This window comes from Antedon mediterranea, chromosome 2 (assembly GCF_964355755.1).
Source record: "Antedon mediterranea chromosome 2, ecAntMedi1.1, whole genome shotgun sequence".
NCBI lineage: Eukaryota > Metazoa > Echinodermata > Crinoidea > Comatulida > Antedonidae > Antedon > Antedon mediterranea.
The window spans coordinates 1,874,976-1,887,587 of record NC_092671.1 but is presented as its reverse complement, the minus strand read 5'-3'; the positions used below and the strand labels follow the sequence as shown (position 1 = coordinate 1,887,587).

Genomic DNA, 12,612 nt, shown 5'->3' with positions numbered 1-12,612 from the left:
TCTTTAACGGAGTATTTTGAGCGTTGAGATTGTTCTTAATACTCTAGTAGCTAGATCAACTTTCGTATGCACTTTGAGGTCCAGAGAATTTGACTTCAGAAATTGGTTTAGGGTGGTCAAACAATCATTTTTGGATTGGTTACACATTTTGAAAATGTGGCGAAAGGTCAAAAGGTCAGGGTGAAAGGTCATAAGACCAAACACCAATATGTCCTTAAATCTCAACAACCACTGGTCACAGCGAAGTAATTTTGGTCTCAAATTGATCAGAAGGTATACATTTATATTCAGTCTAATGGGACATTTTAGTCAAAAATGACCGGAAATGCCATTTCTGACCTTTGACCCACACCTCAGGGCATGTATGTATCTCCGTAACTACTGATCGTAGACACTTAAATTTGGTCTTAAATTGTTTGAAATAAATATTTATTATTTGTAGCACATTTTTAAAAATGTTACAAAAGGTCAAAGGGTCAATGTCAAAGGTTATATGAACAAATAAAAATAGATACTTGTATCTCGGCAACCACTCGTCGCAGCAAGTCAATTTTAGTCTCAAAATGTTCATAATGGGACATTTTAGTCAAAATTTATCAGAAATGCCATTTCTGACCTTTGACACACATATCATGGCATCTTCATATCTCTGTAAGTACTGGTCGTAGAAACTTAAATTTGGTATCAAATTGTTCGAAATATACATATTTACATTCATTGTAATAGAAAATGTGGTTAAAAGATGAACAGAAAATACTATTACTAATGTTTCAAACAAAAAACATATCTCTAGGCCTACATAACTTATCCTTAGACAGTAATGTTATGCAATAACTGATACTTTAAATTGTTTCAATTTCAAGTACTAGTTATTGCTGTCCCCAAGAACATTTTGATAGAAATGTCAAGCTCAACAGTTTTTTTCAGAATGCTAGAAGTAACTTGCCATGTGTATCCGATTAAACTCCCTGGGCATTTATTGTTCAAAGGGGTTTTTAGAGGCAGGGGAGGCATCTTTATTTGTGGTATAATATGGTAATATGTATAATCAAATAAATACCACCTAGATGTTAAAAAAAATACAGCACAATTAATATCAAAAAGTGAAAAAAATGCTTGGTAAATTGTAGATTATGGTAGTTAATGTAATGTGTTGTGATACAATTATTGTGTAAATGCATGTGGCGGGCGTATTCCACATGGTGTTCTATTAGAGGGAATGGTGGCGTTTATTTGAGAGAGGCTTTTATTCAAAGCGGGTGTTAATTCGAATAAATAATTTTAATAATTATAATTCATTTCTCAACTGATAAAAGGTACTTTACATGATTCGTTTTCTTCTTTATGCTTTTTAAAGAAATGTTTCTGTCTTTTAGAATAAAAGTGACACTGTCATAGATAACATTAAATGGATCTTCTCTTCCAGGTGCCAGTATAATGATATAAAACAATGACATATCATTATCCTGACACAATTGCACTCATAATGGATCTTCATTCTATCATCTGTTTGTTTGTGACTACAATTTGACTTTTATTACATGATTGTACTTGCAACAGGATAGAATGAGGTTTAATCCAGTTATTATTCTTATTATATTAATTTTTTTTTTATCTGGGGTGTATTTATTTGATTATACATGTTACCATTATTACACCCAAACAAAATAAACGCCTTCCCTGAATAACTAAATGCCCGGACCTTTTATTCGGGTAACTATAGTAAGTTACTTCTAGCCTTCTTAACTGTTGAGCTCGAGTATTTATTCAATTAACACCCGCTTTGAATAAAAGCCTCCATTCCCTCCAATAGAACATCATGTGGAATAAACGCTCCGCCACATGCATTTACAAAATAATTGTATCACAACACATTTCATTAATTACCATAATCTACAATTTACCAAGCATTTTGACATAATGTTATCATTTTTTTATATTGATTGTGCTGTATTTTTCTAGGTGGTATTTATTTGATTATACATGTTACCATATTATACCCCAAATAAATATGCCTCCCCTCCCCCTAAAAACCCTTTTGAACAATAAATGCCCGGGGCGTTTAATCGGATACACATGGCAAGTTACTTCTAGCATTCTGAAAAGAACTGTTGAGCTTGACGTTTACATCAAAATGTTCTCGTGGACAGCAATAACTAGTAGGCCTACTTGAAATTGAAACAATTTGAAGTATCATATTGCATAACATTACTGTGTAAAGATAAGTTGTGTAGAGATATGTTTTTTGTTTGAAACATTAGTAATAGTATTTTCTGTTCATCTTTTAACCACATTTTCTATTACAATGAATGTAAATATGTATATTTCGAACAATTTGATACCAAATTTAAGTTTCTACGACCAGTACTTACAGAGATATGAAGATGCCCTGGTATGTGGGTCAAAGGTCAGAAATGGCATTTCTGATCATTTTTAACTAAAATGCCCCATTAGACAGAATATAAATGCATGCCTTCTGAACATTTTGAGACCGAAATTGACTTGCTGCAACCAGTGGTTGCCGAGATACAAGTACCTTTATTTATTTGTTTATATAACCCTTGACCCTGACCCTTTGACCTTTTGTAACATTTTTCAAAATGTTTTTCAAATAACAAAATATATATTTCGAACAATTTAAAACCAAATTCAAGTGTCTACGACCAGTAGTTACGGAGATAAATACATGCCCTGGGTTGTGGGTCAAAGGTCAGAAATGGCATTTCCGGTCATTTTAAACTAAAATGTCCCATTAGACTGAATATAAATGTATACCTTCTGATCAATTTGAGACCAAAATTACTTAGCTGTGACCAGTGGTTGTTCAGATTTAAGGACATATTAGTGTTTGGTCTTATGACCTTTCACCCTGACCTTGTGACCTTTCGCCACATTTTCAAAATGTGTAACCAAGCCAAAAATGATTGTTTGACCACTCTAAACCAATTTCTGAAGTCAAATTCTCTGGACCTCAAAGTGCATACGAAAGTTGATCTAGCTACTAGAGTATAACGAAAAAGCTTTCGTTGTCAACGTTTTCTATTCGAATGACTTTCTGTTGAGCACAAATTTACAATTCGAATACAAAAAGTACTCAACGAATCTTTACGTTGACAACGAAAGTTCCCAATCGAATACGACAATTGTAAAAATATATTTTACGGTAACATATTATAGCCTACTCAAACTCAACTGGGGAGCACTCAATCGATTTAAGAATTGTGTACTGGGGGGGGGGGGGGCTAAAGGTCCGCACTTTTTCATGCAAGGGAAATTTGACGACAGATGATTTTATATCATGTTTACATTAAAATCGTAGTTTTTACATACATACAGCATCAAAGAATATAGGTCTATATATACTTTGGCAACACTAAAGCTTGGTTCCCACTAGGAAGCAACGCAAGGATGTGAGCGTAACGTAAGCGAGTTGACCAATAAAAAGTGACAGTTCGGATTGCTTGTGATTGGTCAAATTACTTGCGTTGCGCGTCCACTGTGCACCTACCACCTGGAAAACGCATTCGTAGGCCTATACCATACTGCGGGGAAGATTCAGACAGGAGCAGTACGATGTCAGAGCTATGCTCCTCCCCTTTGAAAAGCAAAATTAACATTTGACCTTTGGCAATTATTAATAGAGTAGGCCTACTTAGTTACTTATTATTGGATGTGTCACTTCACGTCACAACACAATAGGCCTATATTGATATTATTTTTAGTAAATAAGCACAATAGTATCATTGTAGGCGGCACCTAATCGTGGAAGATTACGAGTATAATTATTAGCAATATGAATTGTGAGGAGGCGACGGAAATATGACTAATATTCCTTAAAAATGTTAATACGCAATTTAAATATATTTCAGTAAACATGTCAGAAATCTGGAAATTCCCAGACATGAAAAATCAATACGATAATTGAGATAACACGGAACACAATAGACCTTCCGTTATCTATTTAAAAATCCATGTCCATGTATAAATCGTGACTACGTGCATTATTTATCAAATCCAGTCTGATGTTCGAGATGTCGAAGTTGTATAAATAATGTTGTAGGCCTAAAAGAACAATGCCGCCAGCTGCTCGAAGCGACCGTCAGTGGAGCATTTCTGAGCGTTTGCACCAGCTTGAGTGAGTAGCTTTCGTATTATTTGTTAAGCCTCCATTTCCGTCATGTTGATCATGTTTTTTAGTAGGCCTCGCTATATCCAACCTGTAATATCATAAACATCGCAATAATATGTCAACACACGGGTCGCTTTACGTCTATTTTCGGCACCACAAAATAAACAGTTTTGACAACCCAAATACAATTTTATAGGCCCTCGACTCCTTCTATTTTTCTATTCTATTCCGTCATGTTGATCATGTTTTTTAGTAGGCCTCGCTATATCCAACCTGTAATATCATAAACATCGCAATAATAATGTCAACACACGGGTCGCTTTACGCAATTGCATGTTGCTGCAGACTGTCCGCCATGCGGTATGTCTACTAGAGGGAGTTTGTGTCCGCCAACCGGTACCTTGTCAAATTGCCCGACGATTCCATTTTACAGTGGGTAATTACTGTAACTAGTACAATAGCCCGGCGATTCCATTTTACAGTGGGTAATTATTGTATCTACAGTGTGGTAGACCGTCAATTACTCGTATTGGTATTACTTATACTGGTATTTGATATACTGTGTGTAGTTTTTTGTTCTTTTTAATTAATAAATGACCTTTTACAATTGTCTATTGTGATTTTTTTAAACATTGACGAATTAGAAAATATTGGCAACAGAGGGCGCTATTTCTACATTTATAACAGAGCCATAATGAAAGAGTAAGTAATACGACCAAAGATTTTAAAATCTCTCTGGTAGTGGTACAGTTACACTGTTCTACAATTTTAGTATCCCGTAACAGAGTAAACCCCCTATTGAATTACAACAATAATACGTTGCATGCTCCTACGAAATTTACGCATGTTTTGGGAGATACAGAATATTTTAGCTTAGTTAACATTTTAGATATCCCGACAGTTTTGTCTAAGTACTCTCACATGCATTGATGAAGGGCTATTCATAAACTCATACTCATATATAACTCATTATAAGCCTATGATTATTCATTATTATTATTAAATATTGTTATTATTATTATCTTGCACCCTATATAGCTCTCCGAATTTTATCTATAATTATAATTATTGTTTAATCTTAAGTTGTTTTAGGCCCATGTGACATTATGTTTAATTGTTTATTATTATTTTTACAAAGGAAAACGGACTTGGATATTGGGAGGGGAGGGGGGGGGGGAGTTCATGTTTGGTCGATAATATGTTAAACGGAGGGGGTAGGAGGGGGCATGGTGTCAATGGATATGCCTACATCGTGTGTAACTGTAACAGTGTCCGCCAGAAAGAGCTTTTAAGGGCATCTTTACATTAATTTATATTTACATTTATATGGATCAATTACAAATTATAACAGGCAACAGGTACGTTATGATACATAAACATCAGATAAGCCGTTGATTTCATCGCCCAAAAACGTGCCAATATTTGTTATAACGTAAAAGATATCCCAACTATCCACTAAAGAGAGAGTTTATTAAATTACAATATTCTGTCACCGAAAAAAATATGATATACATTTAATTTTTTTAATGTGATAGGCCTACTTCCAGACGGTTAAAAATTATGAGTCTTGACTATACATCGTACCGTTTTTTAATGTCCGTTAGGGGAGGTATAGTGTGAAGGGATAGGCCTACATTTGGCGATATTCTGTCACCGAAAAAAATATGATATAAATTAAATTTTTAAATGTGATACTTCTAGACTGAGACAAGTCTTGACTATACACATACACATCGTACCGTATTTGAATGTCCGTTTAAAAATAGCAGAGAAATGCAGTTTGTTTTAATATACAGTAGATATAGGCCTATGCAGTTTGTCCACCAGAGGGAGTTTTTGGACCTACGTTCTTTTTTAACTAAATAATTTGTCTAGGTGTGATCGTGTATTTGAGCTTGGATGGGGAGGGGGGGGGGGGGTTCATGTTTGGTCGATAATATGTTGAACGGAGGGGGTATGGTGTGTAGAGATAGGCCTACACCGTGTGTAACTGAAGTCTCCGCCTAGAGAGAGTTTAAGGGCATCTTTACATTAATTTGTATTTAGTACATTTATATGGATCAATTACAAATTATAGCAAGAGGTACGTTCTATATAAACATCAGATAAGCCGTTGATTTCATCGCCCAAAAACGTTCCAATATTTGTTATAACGGTAAAGATAGCCAAACTGTCCACTAGAGAGACAGTTTATTGAATTACGATATTCTGTCACCGAAAAAAATTTGATTTACATTTAATTTTTTAAATGTGATACTTCCAGACTGAGATAAATTATGAGTCTTGACTATACATCGTACCGTTTTTTGAATGTCCGTTTAAAAATAGCAGAGAAATACAGTTTGTTTTAATATAGATATAGGCCTAATATGCAGTTTGTCTACCAGAGTGAGTTTTTGGACCTACGTTCTTAATAATGTGTCTGGGTGTGATCGTGTATTTGAGCATGGATGGGGAGGGGGAGAGAGTTGGTCAATATGTTGAACGGAGGGGGAGTGGGATGGTGTGGACGTGAAGGAATAAGCCTACACCTTGTGTAACCGAATTGTCCGCCAGAGAGTGTTTAAGGGCATCTTTACATACATTTTTATTTTGTACATTTATATGAATCAATTACAAATTATAGCAACAGGTACGTTCTATATAAACATCAGATAAGCCGTTGATGTCATCGCCCAACCGTTTACGTTTATTTATCAATTTAATTTAACGTTGAAATCCAGTCGAATTTGGTTAAAAAGATATGTTTTCAATGTTGAAAAAAGATTGAAAGAGGTAGTTATAAATTATGCTTTCATGTTTTAACCCCTTTACAGTATTACGTTTCTTTAGCAATCTCTTTTCAACGTTAATTTAACGTTAAAATCGAGTTGGCATTTTTGGTTAAAATGACAACATGTTTTCATCATTGAATAAAAGTTGAAATTATGTTTTCATGTTTTGCCTCCATTACAGTATTACGTTTCTATATCAATCTCATTTCAACGATAATTTAACGTTATAATCGAGCTGGCTTTTGGTTAAAATAGCAACATGATTTGAATTGAACATTGTGTTACGTTTATAACACAATATAATGTTAACGTTAATTCAACGTTAAAATCCATTTGGCATTTTTGGTTAAAATGACAACATTTTTTCAACATTGAATAAAGGTTGAAATTACATTGTGTTAACGCCATTATTACGTTTGTTTTTCAATATTATTTCAACGTTAAGATGTATTGTCCCTTTGACTAATTCAACAAAATAAATTTATTTAAAAAAATTAATATTTCGAAAAAAAGTTGGTCATTTTGAAGTATCATAATAGTTATTAACTTTCACCAAAAATTAGTCGAAAAAAGTTGATTTAAAATTAAAACAAAACAGTAGACACAAGTATGAATATTTTCATAACCCAATTTATCCATTTTTAAACTTAACCTTATTTTTGCATGCAGATGTCATTTGTCCATTCGTCTACAAGCCTTTCGTTTTACTATTACAAATGTCTTAATTAAATGCACTGTGTTGAAGGGTGCAGTATGTTTGAATTTACAGTTTGTCTGTAATATTTCTGCTACAGTATTCTGTAGTATTTTGAAAGATATGCTACTTAAATTAGGGTGTATTTAAAACAATAATCATAATAAAGGTTACATTGGTTAAACATTAAATTATTACCCGAACCTTACTTTCTTTTAAAAAAATACAAATAATAAGTCAATCTATCAATATTCATGATAGTTTGCTCCTATGGAATTTATAAATTATATCTTATGTTTAGGAAGTCTTTTTTATGTTTTACATTGTAATGTTTAATGTTATGTCTTTTGGAAACTCAGACCAAAAATCCCTTTTTTAAGATTCCACACATCATTTTTAACAAGGCTTTTTCTTGTAATTTGTTTTATAAAATTGTATATACTGTGAAACAATAAAAATGATATGAAAAATTAATATGATTTTGAAATTATGAAGAATCAGATATACAGTAATTCGGTAAATAATGGCCAATGTAGTACACAGTAGTATAGCAATAACAGTATAATATAATGCTGCGCAGGATATAGCTATGCTAGTTAATAATACTAGTATTATATGCAAAGGATGGCCACCGGCGACGGTTTTCAGCCGTTCCTACAATACGGACAATGCAGTTATTTTTTAGGCCTACGTTGTGTGATGTCTAGCATTAATTTGTTTGTTTTAAGGTTGTTATAGTTTTGATGTTATTTTTTAATGTATTCATCATGTGGAATTCATCATGTGGAGATTTAAGATGGGATAAACCACCTGCAAGAAACAGGTTAGATTCACAGAATATTCTACTGATAAAAATATTGTATATAAAAACCGAACAGAAAAAATTCGATATACAAAACACCTCGGATTATGGTCTATCAAACTGCCATTTGGATATGTCGACGCAACTCTAGGAAAAGTGACGCTTTAGTAACGCAATTTACTTACAGAAACAAATTACATATAATTTTTCCCTCTAAAAAAATGGTATCGTCAGGAATATGTTCCCCCTGGCAGACATACCGCCTTGCAGACATTACAGAAACAAAGTACAGATATTTTCCCTTTTAAAAAAATGGTATCGTCGAGAATATGTTCCCCTGGCGGACATACCGCCTGGCAGACATACCGCATGGCGGACAGTCTGCAGCAGGATCTCTATCGCTTTACGTCCATTGTTCGGCACCACAAAATAAACAGTTTTGACAACCCAAATACAATTTTATAAGCCCTCGACTCCTTCTATTTTTCTATTCTATTTCAAAATCCTGTCACCCATAAATAACATTTTCTGTAAAATCCTATTTATATTTGAATTTCGATCAACTTCACACCCATCACTCTACTCTTCACCCCCCCCCCCCCCACACACACACACCCCTTATTGTTAATTAAATTCTGAATGTGAAATGTCCTTATATCACATAGATAGCTTTTTTTTATTTATCTAAGTCTAGTATTAGTTATTATTCATGTTTCCGTGTTTAGGTAGGACCAGGCTATCTACTAAGTATGCTTTCTGGATAGCCTCTAACGAGGCCATACGGGATCAATATTTGAGGGTGCGTTGCATTCAAATTATATTCTTGCGTGTCGGACCTATTGATTGATTGATTGATTGATTGATTGATTGGGAAGGGGGTGGGTGTTGAATAGAGGTTGTGCACTCCTTTCTTCATTAGCAGTGGTTTCACGATGACTTAACAATGTATATAGTACAGTCCGTCAAAAAGGTTGTGTTCACAGCGCACTCTCTACTTGTGGAACTAATTAATCCCTGGGCGAATCCTGGGTACGGGGCCGGGACGCGAAATTTGTATTACTCGACGTCACAGCAGAGATTATGAATAATGCATGAGATGAATTATTGTCTATATTAAAGACAAAATTAAAAGATATATTTTGCGGCCGGGACACTCTTAAAATGAGCTTATGCCTCTCGTATAGCATTCACTGTCCAATGCAAATGTCTGACCCACACCTAAATTTGGCAAATTCATTAAAAATGGATTTAATTGAAACATTTGTTTCTATGTGATACATTGGACACTTTATTGATGAATTTGGACATTTCTAACAAATAAACACGAATCATTGTTTGAATTATTATTATTACAAGCCTATTCTATAAAAGTAATGCGATCGATCTGACCGTCCAGATTTGTATAGCTTCTTTTCCTACTTCTTGATATTGTAGTAAACAAAATCAAAACTGTGTCATCTGTCACACGACAGATGACACCATGAATCAGGAAATTACAATAATTAGTTCTTACGAATCTAACACGTCATTACAATAAAATACCGCTATCTGACAGATTGCACGAATTAGGAAATTCCCATATTACAAAATTCTAACAAGCGATTGACAGCAGACTGTATCGATCACGTGATGTTTATTTTGACGTTTCGATTTATTGGTGTTTAATTAGCTTACCAAAGTTCATATGATAGCTAAATATGTGTTTATAATCAATCAACATTTATTTCGACAATTAAATATTACATTGTTTATTTAATATAATGACGTTATCAAAATTCCTTCACTTGCACTGATGAAGGGCTAGTGTTGCCCGAAAGCTCTGCTAACTTTTCTGGCTGTTTTACTTTATCGTTTTGATTTAGCTTTTCGCTTTTTTTTTGTATCTCCATTGAGATCCAGCCACTGATACCCACAGCATTTTCATTTTTTCAGTAATTTGCCTTTGGATTTAATATAACATCACGTTTATTCATTGCCTTTTATTTAGTAAATTACATACCTACTTTAAAACATAAACAGTACTAGAGAAAAGGGTATTGAGAAATAACATTCTTGTATTTTTTGTTTTTAGGCCTATATATTCATTTACAATGGGCCGTTAAATTCTATAGAATTTAATATAAAATCACATTATTCTGCTAAAGTCCTGTACTTGTGCACTGTGGTTTGCTAGGCTAGGAAGCCTAACTCCCTGGCCTAAACATGTAAAATGAAATGATCTATACTATATTATATCCATTTTTGCATGAAGAACCACCACCTCACTGTCCCTGTACAGTGTAGCTTATTGCTTAACATGCTTGCCTTAATCACAGTACTGAAACTTTATTATATTTTTTTTAGGATCCAAGATGTACCAGTAAGTATCAAAGAGGTGAGTCATAACAAATAAATTAAAATTATCATATCATGGGTACGTGTAGTTAACTCCTCAAGATCAGTTTGTTATAGATTATTTTACAGTATGATTGTCTTGTTTACAGCGTTTGAAGTTTGTACGGAAGCTCAGAAGTGACATCATAGAGGAGGCGGAGAATGAATATAAAGATGGCCAGTATATGAACTCATACACTCTATTTAGTCAAGCACTTGATCTCAGCAGACTACTACTGAACTTGGGTGATGAACTGGTGTTTAAGGATGACAAACCATTGTTATTTCAACGAATACAAATACTTTTACAAATGGTAATAATCATGGCTTTTTTTTACTATTTATTGTATTAATTAATATATTTGTTGTTTTCTTCTTTCTTTCTTTTATTTCGGCCCATTTCACATGATAAAATCCATATTATTTTCGGACATACAGGTTTTTCTTTTTTCACAAGCTTTACATAAGTATTTTGCAAAAGACTTAATTTTATGGGTTTCATTGTTTACAAACATATTTTTTAACATTTATACATTTAAATCAGACTATGCATAATAAGAGTAATTATGGTTGAGAAATATTTAATGAAGTTTTTGTATTTATTGTAGGGATGTTACTTTGATGTACTTGATGAGTGTGAAGAAGGTAAATCTATAATTTGTTTTCAATATATAATCTTTAATTACATTCATGACTAAATTCACATTTTTCCCATCAATCAAAAATCATCATGTTGAATACTACTAAAATGTCTTTTTAATTATGTTGTTTGATTAACTTCAGTGCTGTTTCATGAACCAACATACAACCATGTGAGAGTAGACAAAGCAGTGGCATTGTATGCTACATACCAATATCAAGAATGCCTGAAAACATTGAGTTACTTCAAGCCACAGGTATGTTATCTTTCTTCATGTATCTGGAATTTTCCCAATCTAACAGTTTTTAGCCAACTGGTTTTTCTGTCATTGATTATGAAACAAAAATTGTTGTATTAACTACAAGTTTGAATTCCTGTGATGGGCTGCAAGTGCCACTCTTTGAAAGATGCTCATGATCACTTTGTTTTACAATTTCAGGTGCTCTATGTGCCCCTCCCTCTATTGCAAGAACTGAATGTGTATTGCTGGTTAAAGATGGTACAGCAACTGCTGTACCATCATGCCTTTCATTGAACAAATTAGTCGTTCCAGCTTTTACTCTCTAAACGTTATTTAAAAATCAAGTGAGAGATCTTAATTACTACTTGATTTAAGTTTGTATATTTTTTATAGCAACGGGAAAACAATCCACGTATTGCAGACCTTGTGGAAAAGCTGAAGGAACATGGTTTTATGTTTACTGCTGATCTTCCTGGAACATTGGACCATCAAGGAGCTAAACCAAAATATAATAAGGTACAAACCAACAAGTGAAAATACTTACAAAACTTGTCATTGTAGTGTGCCTCTGAAAAAAACAATGAATAAAGAAATGTCAATTTAAAAACAAATACATATGTCAGTAAAACCCAAAAAAGACACAAAATATGTCTTTCTTTATTCTTTCTTTATACATCTTCAGCACAGGTGTACTGTTTTTTTAGAAGCAAAATTATATACGAATCAGTACAAACAACAAATATAAAATGAAAAAAGTAATCACAAAACAGAATTTTTTAAAGATAAAACAGATAGATTTTGAGTTGGTTGTTTTGGTATGATATTGTTATCGTTATTCTCTAATAGAACGCTCAACAAAGGACAGTGCATGCTGATGCACCATTTCTTAAAAAGACAAAGAAGCAAAAAATGTTTACAAATTTGGACAAAACAAAATCAAGTAAGTAAAGTTTACATTT

At 33.3% G+C, this 12,612-nt stretch overlaps 2 protein-coding genes across 2 annotated transcripts in view; one reads left to right on the top strand and one right to left on the bottom strand.

Moving 5' to 3' along the window:
• Nucleotides 1-12,612, bottom strand: part of LOC140040017 (ubiquitin-like modifier-activating enzyme 5) — a 62,932-nt gene that overhangs the window by 29,540 nt on the left and 20,780 nt on the right. Inside the window, exon 2 of the mRNA XM_072085639.1 lies at nt 12,198-12,221. The gene's annotated coding sequence lies outside the window, so the exon portion shown is untranslated. The remainder of the gene's footprint in view (nt 1-12,197; nt 12,222-12,612) is intronic.
• The window catches only part of LOC140040016 (3'-5' exoribonuclease HELZ2-like), a 29,252-nt gene continuing 20,694 nt past the window's right edge, over nt 4,055-12,612 (top strand). Inside the window, exons 1-7 of the mRNA XM_072085636.1 lie at nt 4,055-4,135; nt 10,743-10,773; nt 10,883-11,086; nt 11,381-11,417; nt 11,556-11,668; nt 12,047-12,169; nt 12,500-12,593. Coding sequence (XP_071941737.1) covers nt 4,074-4,135; nt 10,743-10,773; nt 10,883-11,086; nt 11,381-11,417; nt 11,556-11,668; nt 12,047-12,169; nt 12,500-12,593 — 664 coding nt within the window. The 5' untranslated portion in view covers nt 4,055-4,073. The remainder of the gene's footprint in view (nt 4,136-10,742; nt 10,774-10,882; nt 11,087-11,380; nt 11,418-11,555; nt 11,669-12,046; nt 12,170-12,499; nt 12,594-12,612) is intronic.